This window comes from Grampus griseus (assembly GCF_964374135.1).
Source record: "Grampus griseus genome assembly, chromosome: 9".
Taxonomy (NCBI): Eukaryota; Metazoa; Chordata; class Mammalia; order Artiodactyla; family Delphinidae; genus Grampus; species Grampus griseus.
This window is the reverse complement of record NC_139003.1, coordinates 75,030,436-75,046,083: the sequence shown is the minus strand read 5'-3', so window position 1 is coordinate 75,046,083 and position 15,648 is coordinate 75,030,436. Positions and strand designations below refer to the sequence as shown.

Below are 15,648 nucleotides of genomic sequence, written 5' to 3'. Positions count from 1 at the left end.
CACTACTGGTTCAGGGCTGCTGCGTGGGTTGGTGTGGTTAGAATCTCTCCTTCCTCTGCCCAGCCCCCAAATAATTAATGTGTTTGGCTTTGCCATTTGTTCAATTGAACCAAAAATATGTTCCATTTTAAAGATGGTTATTAAGGAATTAACCAATTTTTGGTTTAATTGTTACTCCAGCAGTGTCCAGTGAGAGCCTTAAGAATAGGAGAGGAGAACACTCATTTATTTTATTTTTTTTTGGCCGTACTGCACAGCGTGCGGGATCTTAGTTCCTCAACCAAGGATCAAACCCGTGCCCCCTGCAGTGGAAGCGTGGAGTCCCAGCCGCTGGACCACCAGGGAATTCCCGACACTCATTTCTTGGCATTACCTTTTTGGAAAACAGTGTAAAGGCCAATATAATCCAATTTAATGATCTCATTTTTTTTTCCCTGATTGCAAAATTACATGGTCATTGTAGAAAATTTAGAAAGTCACAAGGAAAGAAGAAAAAACCTTTCTCCCAACGGTTACACTGTAATGTTAGACTCTCAGTTCAGTCTAGTATGATAGGCGCTTTCCTACAAGGTTGGCTCATGTCTAAGTTTATATCCTGTCATGTCTTAAACATTTTCTTCTTTATTGGAAGTTTGAGCTATAATTGACATACCATAAAATTCACCTCTTTGAAGCATACAATTCAGTGTTTTTTAGTGTATTCACAAGGTTAGGAATCACCACTAATTCTGGAACACTTTTATTATCCCAAAGAGTAAACTCACAGCATTAACTGTCACTGCCCTTCCTCCCTTCCACCCTCTTCCCAGCCGCTGGCAACCATTAATCTTCCTGTCTCTACGGATTCACCTACTGTGGATATTTCATGTAAATGAAATTATACAATACGTGGCCGCTTTCACTTAGCATAATATTCTCAAGGTGCATCTATGTTGTAGTATGTACTTCATTTCTTTTTATGGCTTGATAATATTCCAGTGTATGAGTGTACCACGTATCATTTACCCATTCATCACTTCCAGATATGTTATTATAAGGCCCCATGGAGCCCAGTAGAATAACTGCTGCACATCTGAAGGACTAGTTCTTATGGGCAAATATTTTTATCAGTATTTACTTTGGAACCAACCCCTTTCTTTATTTTTCTTCTCCAGACGCTGTTGTCTTTTATTTTTAAATAAGCTTTAATGGGGGCAGTGGGATGGTCTGCTATCACTTTTGGAGGCCACTACAGTTTGGGATATTTTTCACCTCATTTAGATAAGTCACTTCTTCCCTCCCCCCCACACAGGAATTCTGAAAAGTTTTATTTTACTCATCCCCACGAAATAAGAAAAAAAATTTTTTTTTCTTTTTTTTAAACATAAAATGCACCATGTACTGTATTCCTACAGGAGAGGCCTTCCATTTCGAACAGACAAAATGGGAACCTGATTCTCTGCTTACAGTTTTACATTCTTGATGCTTGGAAAATTTTTCCACTGGCTAGTTTCTCGTTTCATATACCCCAAACCTGGTTTCTCCTCCACTTACTACATAGGTCTAAGAGGGGGGCTGTAGGTGCGTTTGTGAACCACGTGATCCACACCCTCTAGCCCTGCACACTTTGGGTCAGATGTCTGGTGAGGTGGCATAGGGTGGTAGGAGTTTTTCTGGAAGCTAGCAATTTAAAGTTAACCATAAGCTGTATGATGGTGAACCTTAGGCTGTCCTGTTAGTCTCAAACTCAGTGTCTGTCCAACCAGCTCCCTCTAACTGGATCCCCCAAGTGCTTGCTTCTGTTCCAGCACACTCCACGAGGGGATATGTGACAGAGGTGCATTCCAGGTGGAAATAGACAGTGGTCTGTTGTGTTTATTTTAATCACCATATATATTCCTTTTGCAAGTTGAAGAAAAATTAACTGTATGATCTATTGCCAGGGTCCTTCCTAGGGCCTAGAGGGCGTTTGTGCAAGCAAGCACTTAGAAGCTTAAGGAAATTGGTCTTCTGATACTTATCTTAATGAGGATGGAGGCAGAGATTGAGGGGAAGAGAAGACATGGGCAACTTTTTATTCCAGCGTGCTCTTTTTGCCTTGGGTTGAAAAAGATAGATAAGTCACTTCTTAATTAGTGCCTTTACCCAGAATTATGTTGGAATCATCCTCAGGCTTTTGAACTCGTGTCTTCCCCCTTTCCTCTAGTAATTTTAGCTGTTGGAAGTGGTAACCCCTGCCACATTTTATTTATCCACTTGGATTGCTTCTACCTTTTGGTGATTGTGAATAATGTTGCTATGAACATAGGTGTACAAATATCTCTGAGTCCCTGCTTGCAGTTCTTCTGGGTAGGTACCAGAAGTGGAATTGTTGGATCATATGGTAATTCTATTTTTTATTATTATTTTTTGAGGAACTGCCATACTGTTGTCCATAGAGGCTGCACTGTTTTACATTCCTCCCAGCAATGTATGAAAGTTCTAATTTTTCTACATCCTTGCCAAGACATTTTATTTTCATTGTTGTTTTTTTTAATTATAGCCATACTAGTGGGTATGAAGGTGGTATCTTATTGTGATTTTGATTTGCATTTCCTTAATGACTTATGGTTTTAAGCATCTTTTCTTTCTTTTTTTAAAAATTAATTTATTTATTTTCGGCTGCGTTGGGTCTTTGTTGCTGCGCGTGGCCTTTCTCTAGTTGCGGCGAGCAGGGGCTCCCCTTCGTTGCCGCACGTGGGCTTCTCATGGCGGTGGCTTCTCTTGTTACGGAGCACGGGCTCTAGATGCGCGGGCTTCAGTAGTTGTGGCACACGGGCTCAGTAGTTGTGGCGTGCGGGCTCTAGAGCGCAGGCTCAGTAGTTGTGGCGCACAGGCTTAGTTGCTCTGCGGTATGTGGGATCTTCCTGGACCAGGGCTCAAACCCATGTCCCCTGCATTGGCAGGCAGATTCTTAACCACTGTGCCACCAGGGAAGTCCCTAAGCATTTTTTCATGTGACACACATACTTCTAAAAACATGTGGAGAGACCCACCAAACTGACAGTGGTTTCTTTTAGCACTTGGTGGAGTAACTGGTTGGGAAGTTATTACCTAGTCAAAAGGGACCCTAACTTTGCATTATTTAGAGTGGGTTTTTTTTAAGCCACTATTTCTGTTAGTAAGATATAGAGCAAGGTAATGCTGGTTAATATCTTCATCTGATTGAGGAACATAAAAATAAACTTTTGAGCACTTGGAACATGGGTGGGGAAGTTTACTGACCCTGGGAGTTGATAAAGTTCTTTGCCTACAGAAGGATGATTTTGATCTTGCAGCAAAGTAAGGGTTAAATTGCTTTCAGTCTGTACCATTGTATTTTATTCTAATTGTGTGGGGAAATGCGGTAGCTTACTTGACCAAGTGGTTAAGAGTGTGAGTTCCGGAATCTGACAGCTGAGGTTTAAATCATTTCTCCATCACTTAACTATCTATCCAAGTTGAAATACTGTTTAACTTCTCCATGTCATAACTTACCCATCTATAAAATAGGACGTTACTTCACGGGATTTGTGTGGTTTAACTGAGTTAAAACAGATTAAACATTTGGGACAGTGCTGCTACTAGAAAGCACTCAAATGTCATCACTCATAATTTATTACTAAAAAAAGGTCAGTGTTGTTGGAGAGGAGAGAGTGCCATTAGATAATGGGCAGGTCACAGGAGGCCTTCAGGGCACTCATTAGGGACTTTGCTTTTTGGTTTTTTTCTCGGCCGCGCCATGTGGCATGTGGGATCCTAGTTCCCCGACCAGGGATCGAACCTGCAGGCATCTTAACCACTGGACCACCAGGGAGGTCGTCTTTAGGGACTTTGGATCCTATCCCAAATACAAAGGGAAGTTCTTAGAGTTTACAGTAGGGTATGAGTTGATTAGCTCAGCTTTTAAAAATCCGTCTAGCCCAATACTATCCAATAGAAAGCTAATTCAGGCTTTCTATTGGATAGTTTAAAATTTTCTAGAAGCCATGTTAAAAAAGCAAGAGAGAAAACAAGTGAAAATTAATTTTGATAATATTTTATTTAATGCAGTATATCTAAGATATTACAATTTTAATGTGTGATCAATATTTTAAAAATTGAGATTTTATATTTTTTGTACTAAGTATTTAAAGTCTGCAGTTTGTTTTACACTTAAGCACATCTCAGTTGTGGATTAGCCACATTTAAAGTGCGTAATAGCCACACGTAGCCAGTGGCTGTGACCCTGGATGATGCTGGTCTGTTATGAGAACAATTAGAAACAAAATGAATATGGGAGACAACTCAGGAGCATGTTGCCGTAGTCCAGAGAGAGACGCTGGAGGCTTGGTCTAGGGTGGTGGCAGAAGAGAAAGCAGCTTGAGGGAGATGCAGGTGCAGTTAACAAGGTTGAATGCAACGTTCCTGGTGTGCATAACTGTAGATGGTGTTGCCTCTTACAGTAAAACGCAGTAGCAGAGGAGAAAGGGATTCAATATTGGGCTTGGGCACAGGTGTCAGGTCTCAAGCATTGCCTGAATAGGGTCCCTTCTGGTGTTCATCTTTCTCTGTGACTTTGAGGTCTGTGTGAGTGGATGGTAGCTTGGACTACTCTCTCTCTTGGTCGCTCTGATCACATGATTTTATGGAATCCTAAATTATAGTCTCCTCCCCGTGTTAGAGGATGTAACTTGTGAAAGTTGAGGATAACTAGAAAGTTGTGAGGTCTGGAAGGTTTGTGTGTTAAACTGGAGGCTGAGATTCCCTGGGTGGTTTTTTTATCTTTCTTTTTTTTGGCCGTGCTGTGCGGCTTGTGGGATTTTTGTTCCCCAACCAGGGATTGAACCCGGGCCCCGGCAGTGAAAGTGTGGAGTCCTAACCACTGGACTGCCAGGGAATTCCCTCCCTCTGGGTTTTATCGGTGATGAAGATGGTGTGCAACATGGCTTGTGAGGTTGTCAGGGATCTGGTGTGTGTATGTTGACCTCCTTGAGTTGAAAGTCCTTTTCAGAGGGAATGGTTTGAATGTTATCCAATTATAATGGTAACATTGTATAAAAATCTACATTAAGGTAGATATTTCTAAAAACTACCTTGTATTTGAAATTTGTACCATTATTTATTAGAAATGCTATTGGGACGTGCAATATAGAATTGTTCTTTGTTTATTAATGTAGCTGGTCTTCTATAGGTAGATGTAAAAGAACAAAGTTCCCGGGATGATTTTATCCATATCTGGCAACAACTGGTTCCTGTTTCTGTATAATGTGTTGACCTGTATTTGAAGGAAGCTCCCTTCATCTCCGATGGCTTTCCTCATGCTCCTGCTGAAATGACGAATAGGCAGGATGACTTCTTTCTTGTAACCCCTCCTCGAAGTCTGAGTCTGGTTTTGGTGTTCAGGAGGTCATTGGTCTGTGTGTATGTGTGTGCGTGCGCATGAGTGAAAGGTGTGCTGGGGCAAGAGAGTGTTAAATATCCTGCTTTTAATTCAATTTTACTGGTTTTTAGAATGCTTGTGACTTTCCACGTCTACGTCTTTTTTATATGAATTCGTGATAAATTCCTACTTGTTTATGTCACTATGGACTTTTTTTTTTTTTTTTTTTTTTTTTGCGGTACGCGGGCCTGTCACTGTTGTGGCCTCTCCCGTTGCGGAGCACAGGCTCCGGACGCGCAGGCTCAGCGGCCATGGCTCACGGGCCCAGCCGCTCCGCGGCATGTGGGGTCTTCCCAGACCGGGGCACGAACCAGTGTCCCCTGCATCGGCAGGCGGACTCTGAACCACTGCGCCACCAGGGAAGCCCACTATGGACTTTTAAATGAACCTGGAATTTATTTCCTTTGCTCTTAGGACCAAAACTATTCTGTGGCTTCTTTTTAACCCCTCCCTTACCTTTTTTTGTTCCTCAGTGCTTGGCTCACAGGTCACTAAGACATGGTCCCTTCCCTTAAGAAGTTTAGAAGCAAGTGCAGCCCTGTGTGGAGGGGCCACACTGAAGGGGGCGCTTGGACTGTAATGACCAACACTGTCCCATCATCTTCTAAAACACATGTGTCCAATAAGGAGGATTGGAGTCTATGATCATACACCTATAAATTATCTGGAGTATGGAAGCCAGTATAACTTTGAGGAATAAGTTACTTGTGACACACCTGACAAATAATCACATCACTATGGTCAATAATCACTAGTCTAGTGGGAGAATAAAGATCGGTGAAGAGATTATAAAATGACATTGCTTTCATCTCGAGGATTAGGTCAGCTAAGGTGCTGTGGAAATGGGGATGCTAATTTACATACAATAAAATTACCATTTTTAGTGTATAGGACTGTAGTTTCTAATTTCTAGAGATTTTACACATGGGACAGTTGACAACCAATAGCATTTATTATTACTTAGAATGTTGAACTCTTACAAGCAATTTTGTTTTGAACATACTAAACTATGTATAATACATGCAGTGAAAAATTTGATGGACATTTCCTGTTTTTTTTTTCAAGTTAAAAATTTACTTGTATTAATTGTGTCTGTGTGTATATATATATTCACATATAAATATATGTCTATTTGTGTGTATACATATATCAATGTATATATAATTCATATATCACTTTGCCAGTGGGCCTTCTGGAGGCATTAGTTTCATTAGCATTATTGTAGGTTTAGTCAACATTGTTTATAAATCATGGGTATTTAACTTTTGTACTGTTTTCTCTGTAGTAGTAAAAGTTAATGTAGTGTAAGGTAAGCTACGTGGAGACTAACGTATTTAGTGAACAAATTGCTTTTAGGAAGAATTAAGAATGATGTTTATTTAAATTAACATCTATTAAATTGGCACTTACCCCCTACTTCCTACACGCCTCCTCCACCACCTCTAGCTGCCTCCGTACCCCTGCCCCTCAAGGTACCCAAATTTCGTAAAGCTCTACTATTGGAGTGGCTTTCATTTAAAAGCTAAATTTTAAATGGTAGATGTACCTTTCCTGCTGCTTTAATTATTTAAGTTGGAATGAACACCTTGTTAGAATTTTTTAATTTACACAGAAAACATTTATTGGTATTAAAAATTTTTTTTAGTTTTAAAAATATAAGTAGATTGCTGTTTAAATTTTTTTAAAGGCACTACATGTTGCGTACTATCTATTTGCATGGCATTGTGAAAGGTTTCCTATTTTTTGGCCTTTATAAATTAGGTCTCTTATCAACATTACATGCACGGCAGACTTACCTCTAAAACAGGTGAGCACTGTTACAAAGAGTACTGTTCCTAATAAGCTGTACTAGTATTTCCCCCTGAGAATGCTTCACTTTATTTATGAGCTATTTGAATGTCATTTTCTGCCTGTATATTTTAGGTGCTGGGGCTAGTACAGTGAACAAAAACTTCCTGTTCATGCCGAGCATGCATTCTAATGGCTGAGACGGACAAATGAAATTTTATGTAGTCAGTTAAGTGTTCTGAATTAAAAGTAAAAAATTACGCTTTATGGTTTAAGCAGTAGCTATAATTTGAGACAAAGATCAGTGTGCTTCTAGACCTCGCCCACAGGACATTCCCTGTGTCAAAACTTACCTATGAAAATACTAACCATTCCATTCACAAATAGGTGTTAACCTTATTTAAAATGGAAAAATAAATAAATAAAAAGTTCATCTCCAGACAAACCTTGCTATAGATTTCAATCTGGACTCAGCAGACAAAATAAAAGCCTGAAAGTTACCACTTAAGATAAACATTGCTTTAGAAGAATTTGCTTAAAGTTTAGTAGGAAATTACCATAAAAACTTACTTAGTGAGTTTCTTAATGGTTTACTGTGTCCTGGGGGCCAGAAAACATTCTCAAGGGACTGTCCTTCAAATTTTGCAATTAAATTGATGAGTAAATGGTTCACTGTAAATCAATAGAAGTTCATTTTGTTTTACTTTTCAAGAAAAACCTGTTACAGTTCTTGGAAGCGAATGACAGTTGAATTTGGTTTACATGGATGAGATGTATACCTGCAGTTTATACTGTAATAAAATTCAGTTGCTGTTTTAACAGCCTTTCATTAGAATAACATGCATGTGCAATAATGAAGCTGTGGGAAAGATAGTTCCAACTCTACTTTTTCCAACTCAGTGTAGGCTTAGAAGACTAACAGCACAAACTCACTTCTTTTTATACTTTCTACTGTCCCAAGAATTGATAAACCACTTAGATTAGTCTGTAGTTCAAGACTCCAGGCAGAATATCTTTCTTCATTTTGCTAGCCTGCCTTGAGAGTAGTCTGTTCTGATACATCTGTTCCAGCTGTGAAAGGAAGTTCTTTGAAAAGGAATATCTTAAAGATAAAACTTAACGTGGGCCCTTGTCTTGTGACTTGCTATACAAGGAGGAAGTGTGATGATGTGTTGGTGGTGTGTGTATGGGAATTACATGCTTCTTTGTTCTCCAGCCTCAGGGACCAGCAGCTGTAGCTTTGAATATTTTGCTGAGCCCCTATACTTCTTGGTTAAATCAGCTCGAAGTCAGGGACCTCGGGAGAGGCAGAAGAGAAAAACCCACCGTATGCTCCCTATGGGGCCCTTCCCTCACTTCTGTAGGTCCAAACCCCAGTTATTTTTTGGGGGGGGCGGGGGCCTCATTGCCATCACAATTACTTTGTGATTTTAAAACCTAATCCTGCCCTTGTTAATAACGTGGGAAATTGAAAGTTTGTAATTTTCTCTCCCCCTCCTGATAGGTGCTGGATAGTTTACTAGTCCAGTATGGAGTGGTGGAAAGCTGTGAGCAAGGTACATGTCTTCTCAATTGCTTTCAAATTTGTAAAAGGAAGAAAGAAGAAAGAAAACTAACCTATTTTTTTTCTTCCTCTAGTGAACACTGACTCGGAAACTGCAGTCGTTAATGTAACCTATTCCAGTAAGGAGCAAGCTAGACAGTAAGCAGTTTGAAACTTTTAATCTCTGTGTAATAACTAGGTTAAATATAGTACTTATATTTTGGGCTGGTGGGTAGCAGACATAAACTTTATTTTGCAACGTTTGACCTTGCAATTCTTTTTAAGTTTGAATGTCTAATAAGAACCTACATTGGTTAAAGTTTTTATTACATTTTCAGTATATCTTTAATGCCAAGAATATAGTGATACAGTATGAAGCTGAATTGCATCCTGTTTGCAAAAAGCTCTGGGCCTGGATATCATTGCTAAATTACATTAAAGACTTTTTTCCTTGTTATTGGTTATGATAACATACATTGTTGCTGTTTTGCCCAAAGCTGGTAAGTTTATCATGGGTTAAACTAACAACAGTGTTAACTGTTAAGTTTGCTTGTTCGCTGATTTTTCTGATTACTGTTCTCATTTAGGAGTGTGCAGAAGTGGGATTAATGTAATTTGGTGGAAAAAAATATATTCTGATGCAATAGGCAGAGTTTCACAGATCAAAAAAATCTTACCTAGGAAAAGATAATTCTGTAGGCTCGGGAATAATCGAATGAACTGATTGACCACTAGAGAGAGGAAATGAGGATCCCACAAATACTGCTTTTGACTGATCTGCTCAGAACACAAACATGGAGGGATGGCATGCAGGGTACCCAGCAGTGCTGAGTGTCAGCAGACCGTGGAAATTTTGACCACCGCCAGCTAAAGTGCAGGCAGGAACAGACTGTCTGTGCTCTGTGTGGGAAAAGAAGGACCATGCTGGCTGACCCTGAGTCCTAAAGGAGAAAGGCGAAACCAGCAGCAAGAGTGGGAATAGAGCCAGGTTACCAAAGGCAGTACCCACGCATGGAGGGACTATGAAAAGAAAGATGGGGGTGGGAAAGAGATGGAAATTTGCATAACACGAGTGGAACTTTATTTTTTAAATTGGTAATATTCACATGGTTCAGAATTTTAAAGGTCTAAAGATGTATGTAGTGCAGATCTTCCTCCCGGCGTTGTTCCCCACCTACCTTGTTCCCTTCCGTGTAGATAACCGTATGGAAGAACAGCACGTGTGTGTGTTCTTCCTCCTTTTTACCCAAATGATACCATAACATTTGAGTGTTTTATACACGTAAACGTATCTCTTACAGTTGCATAGAATTTGATTGTATGGATATGGAGTGACTTATTCCCAAATTGGATTTTTAGTTCTCTTGCAGTTATGAACGATGATGTATTGAATCCCTTTTGCAGTCATTTTGCAAGTGTGCGAGTATAGCCATAGGTTAAATTCCTAGAAGTAGATTTGCTGAGTCAAGATGGATGTGCATTTTAAAAATTTTGTTGGATATTGATGAGTTTAAATTCCCGTCAGCACTGTGCGAGAGTCCATTTCTCCGTAATTCTCCCTAACACAGGGCTTTGTCAAACTTTGCCTATCCAGTGGGTGAGAAGTAGTATCTAATTATGTTAATTTCACTTTTTCTTTCTCAGGAGGAAAAGACTTGAGATTCACTTTTAATATTTTAATATGAGACTCAATATTTTTTTTTATTTTTTTAAATTGAAGTATAGTTGATTTACAATGTTGTACCACCTCTGCTGTACAGCAGAGTGACTCAGTTTTACATATATCTACATTCTTTTTTTAATATTCTTTTCCATTATGGTTTGTCCCAGGAGATTGGATATAGTTCCCTGTGCTATACAGTAGGACCTTGTTGTTTATCCATTCTAAATGTAATAGCTTACATCTACCAACCCCAAATTCCCAGTTCATCCCTCTCCCTCCCCCCCATCCCCCCTTGGCAACCACAAGTCTGATCTCCACTCTGTGGAGGCTCTTAATATATCTTAAAATACTCATTTTTTCCTTCTGTTTGTATCGTTCATTTATTTTAAAAATGTTAACAGTTTATGTGAGGACATTATAGAAGTTGTGGTATATGTTGTAAAACAAACTGATTTCTTACAAACTTTATTCTTCAATCATGATATAAGAGGAATAACAAGAAACTTTCACATTTTTTACCCGAAGTAGATTGGGGGTAAAAGTGAGCAGTGAGAACACAGGGGCTCCATTCATTTACATGTGTTAGTCTTTACAAAGACTGTAATAAATATTACTTGGTAGAGCCAACGCTCTGTTAGATGGGAGATGAGGGACAGCATGATAAACCCAAGAATATTTGGAGATTGTCAGAGGCCTGTCCCAGTTGTGTTATTTGACAGTTTATGTGAGGCTAGCTGGGTAGAGGGGAGGTGTCTCATTTAGCAGTTACACAGCTTTACGGGAGAGCGCATGTCGGAGACATACCCACATAGCTTTGCAGATGTTTGGAGTGAGCCTTCATGGGGACTGGCTGACATTTAGCACCCACAACCCCCTGTAAAAATTCCGAAGCATTAAGAGTACAGGCATGGGAAGGGTAGACTGCTAGCCAAGGCAGAATGACTGCTGAAGGTACTCTCAGCATGACAGCAAGCTGAACATGGAGGCATTTTAATTCTAAAAGCACTTCGCAGTGATTGTTAGAGATCGTCAGGATCCTGTTGATCACGAGGAGGGACGAAAAGACTGTTAGGAGTTTGTAGTTTAGGCAGTTCTATAATCTAAACAAATAAACTGGGCATTTCAGCGAATGAAAAATCATCATGTCCTTCATTCTAGTAGTCAACCCATTAACATTTATTGAGTACCAGTTATTGACCAAAAGTTGCCAGTGAATAAAGGCAAAGTCTCTGTCCTCGAGGATGTGCCTTCTAGGGCTGGAACAGTATTTGGAGAGGGATTACCTGATTTAATTCCTGTCCAAGTTGAGTTTCCTTCTAGGAATACTGGGTTTTCTCCCTCTCAAGAATTCCAAAGATCAAAGAGAATTAGAAAATAAGTGAGTATTCAGAGAAAGTTAATAGATTTAAAGAATGGACAAATCAATTTTGTGTACAATGTTATGAAAACTATTAGTTTTCTAGTAAGTTTTTTAAAAAGATGTGAAGTGCATTATCATCCTTTGAGGAGAACTAATTTTATTTGAGAGGCATTCGATGTAGTGGAGAAAGCATGGACCCTGAGGTCAGGCAGCTCTGACTGTAACCTTGAGCTCTCTGAGCTTCAGTTTTTCAGCTACAAAATGAGGGCTGACAAGAAACGAATATATTCATGCATATATGCTCATATTTATAGACAGTGGTCTTATCACATATAAATTTGATAATTTACAGTAAATAATAATTTACTGTAAATAATAATTCTTGTTCAAACCACTGCTTCTGGGCACCTAAAGAACAGCTAGATTTGGCTGGAGCTGGGGAAGGCTGGTCCATTCAGGCCTTGCTCTGCTGAACCCTGAGAGCCTGTTCTCTGAGCTCCAGCAAGACTGTTGCCTAAACTAACCTGGCATGATTTCTTCTTGCCTTTTCCATTGCAGCCATCCAAAGCTCACTTCTTTAGGTGTTAAGGGCTGAGGTGACATTCTCAGCTGACTTCTTTTTTTCCGTAGCATCTGTTACGTGGGCATCTCTGTAACTGGGATGTGCTTGTGCAGGAGTGAGTTGAGCGTGGAGATTAAGAGGATACATTCCAGAGTCCAATTCCATGGAATGGATTTTCTGTGCCACTTCTCTAGCTGTGACTCTGGTCAAGTTAAACTGTCTTAATTCAACCCTATGTGTAAAATGGGAAGGTGGTAAGAGTTCCTAAGTTAGCAACTATTACACATTTTCCCAACATTTTTCACTGCTGTGGATAACACCCCGTTATTGTACAGGATACTTCATTTCAGATAATGACTGGCCACTGACCCTCAGGAGTTAGGGACCAAGTTCAAAAGCCTCTTTTTAAGCTCTATGAATGACACTTTTAAGAGGCTTCTTCAATAAGGCTATGTCTCTAAGAATTTAACATGGAAATTCCTGCCACCTTGTGGCTAAGAAAAAAATCAAAGGTTAACAGTGCCAATATCACTAGGAATGCATGCATTTGCTTTAACTCAAGCCTCAAATTACTAATTTACTAAAATAATACATGAGTAAAAATAATGCAAACTTAAAAAATAAATTACTAAAACCAGGAGTATGGGGCTTCCCTGGTGGTGCAGTGGTTAAGAATCCACCTGCCAATACAGGGGACACGGGTTCGAGCTCTGGTCGAGGAAGATCCCACATGCTGCAGAGCAACTAAGCCCGTGCACCACAACTACTGAGCCTGTGCTCTAGAGCCTGCGAGCCACAACTACTGAAGCCCGCGCGCCTAGAGCCCATGCTCCACAACGAGGGAGACTACCACAATGAGAAGCCCGCGCACCACAATGAAGAGAATCCCCTGCTTGCCGCAATTAAGACCCAACATAGCCAAAAATAAATAAATTTTTAAAAATAGATTAAAAATATGAATTAAAAAAAAGATCAAAGCACTTTATTAAAAAACAAAAAAACAGGAGACTGTACTTAGTATTTCTTGTTCCTGGAAGCAAGAGGGACTTGGGTCTGTGGAATACCTATTCCTTCCATCTTCCAGGGATGCTCAGGTAACAAAGACAGTATTCATTGGAAGATTTGTAATGGGTGACAAAGAACCCTTCAGAATTTGTAGGTATTTAGTTCTATTTTTTTAGGGTTCTTATTTCTTTTCTTTTTTTGTAGTTGGGGCTGTTTATTATCTGAGGAGCTTTTTCTAAAGATTGATTTGGCATTTTATTTTACTTTTTATTTTTTAAAATTGAAGTGTAGTTGATTTAACAGTGCTGTGTTAAGTTCTGCTCTACAGCAAAGTGACTCAGTTTTATATGTATATTCTTTTTTATATTCTTTTCCATTATGGTTTATCCCAGGACACTGAATATAGTTCCCTGTGCTATACAGTAGGACCTTGTTGTCCAGGGGGTTCCTATTTCTGGTGTGTGTTTTTTTTTTGTTGGGGAGTAGGAATATAGTTTATATATTGAAGCTATTATTGCATATCTTTTCATATCAGTTTGAAGATTTGTATTGGGTACACACAGAAGTGTTTGAAACAACTTGGCTGATGGCTAAAGGGAGGATATTTACCCTTAAGCTTTGAAAATTATGTAAATAGAAGATTTATTCTGGAAAAAGAAACAATAGAGCAGGTAGTGAGACAAAGAAATTTGTTGCCCTTTTTGCCATTCAGAGAAATTTGATGAAATTTGTGTGAAAATCCACTGTGAAACTTGCCATCAAGTTTGTTAGACTTTGTCCATGCATTACAACTTATAAAATGCTGAAGATCATTCTGTAGCGTTGTGCAGGTTGTCTTTGCATTAACTATATTTATACTGTTAGTAATCTCTATCTGGTATTTCATCCCTACCACAGTCTGTGTAGCTAAGTCCTCTATTGGGCATCTGGGTTGTTTGCAGTTGTTTTTTGCCTTTAGAACTAGTTTAGTAATGAAGTCTTTTGTAGGTAAATATATGGGCTTTGTTCATAATTGTTTCCTTAAGATGCATCCCTGCAGTGGTATTATCAGGCTTTTGGTAATTATTGCTGAATTGTATGTCTCAGCCTCTTATTCTTGGTACAAGGAGAAAATGGAATGGTATGACTTCAATAATGGCTAAGCCTCATTTCGTTAGGATCTATGAGACACGCAGCAGTGAGGTCTAGGAATAAGAAAAAGAGATTTTAGACATGGAATTTAGAGTTGAAAGGGACCATAAATCTAGGCTAATGCCAAACAACAAAACGACTTTTCCAGGGTTCCGTGGCTACTTAGTCTTCAAGCTGGGCTAGAATTTGGGTCTCTCTTTCACTGCTCAGCTCTGTATGTGTGTACCATTGGATAAATTTGACCTCTCTGTGTCTCAGTTCTTCTTACTCTCTCCTCCTTGAGATAAACTACTTATACTTTCTCTCAAGGCCCTTTCAGTCCTACACTGTGATCTATTCCAATAAACTTAGCAGTGCAATTAAGAGCTACCAGCTAGCAAAACTACTCACCATCTTCTGAATGACTCTTCAAATTGCATCAGAGCAGATTCAAGTAATGATGAGAAACAGCCTCCTGCGTAATACACATGTGGGATAAACATCCTTGAGTTCTGTTGAGCTGAACGCATATGTTTTGAGTAATTATGATGACAATTGTTGATCACACGTCTTGCATGTACAGTAGGGTTGATGAAAATACTATTAAGGTTTCCCCTGAACTCAGCAGACCACCAAATGGTATAGCTGAATATTAAGCTTTGTGCATAGAAAGGTTATAGTGGTTGACTTAAAATTCAGAAACTTGGAATCTTCAGTCATGAGAAAGTCATTACTTGCAGTTAAGTTACTCCTGTACCTTCAGCTAGCTGTGTCCAAGTTTGGAGCACCGTGGGCTGAGGGGTTGGGAACCCTGCTTCCTTGGCAGTTAGCAGTGGGATATACACAGTGCGTGCCGTCTGCTCTCTGACAGGAGCAGCCTGAGTTTAGAGCCTTTGGGACCCAGACTGCGCACTGGGTCGTGGAGCCCTGTGCTATCTGACCTCCCAAGTGAGAGAATCTTTTCTTTTCCCCTCCAAGAAATCTTTTTAAAGCAGCACAGTGAAGTTTGGAATTACAGTTTATGCCAATTTGAGAGAGTTGTTTCTTGGGACACACATGACCTTATCTGGATAGCCCCAGAATACATAAAAGGATCTGGTGGCTTACATGTTTATCTCTGTTTATTCCCATGGAGAAGGACGTCTGTCTGCCTGCCTCTCTCACTCAAGAAAGAAGCTAATTACTTTTTTTGGTAACA

At 39.6% G+C, this 15,648-nt stretch overlaps 1 protein-coding gene across 1 annotated transcript in view; it reads left to right on the top strand.

Annotated features, from left to right (window-relative positions):
- Positions 1-15,648, top strand: part of IGF2BP3 (insulin like growth factor 2 mRNA binding protein 3) — a gene marked incomplete at its 5' end in the record, with an annotated part of 136,526 nt that overhangs the window by 92,089 nt on the left and 28,789 nt on the right. The window contains 2 exons of the mRNA XM_082661547.1: positions 8,712-8,763; positions 8,846-8,909. Coding sequence (XP_082517673.1) covers positions 8,712-8,763; positions 8,846-8,909 — 116 coding nt within the window. The remainder of the gene's footprint in view (positions 1-8,711; positions 8,764-8,845; positions 8,910-15,648) is intronic.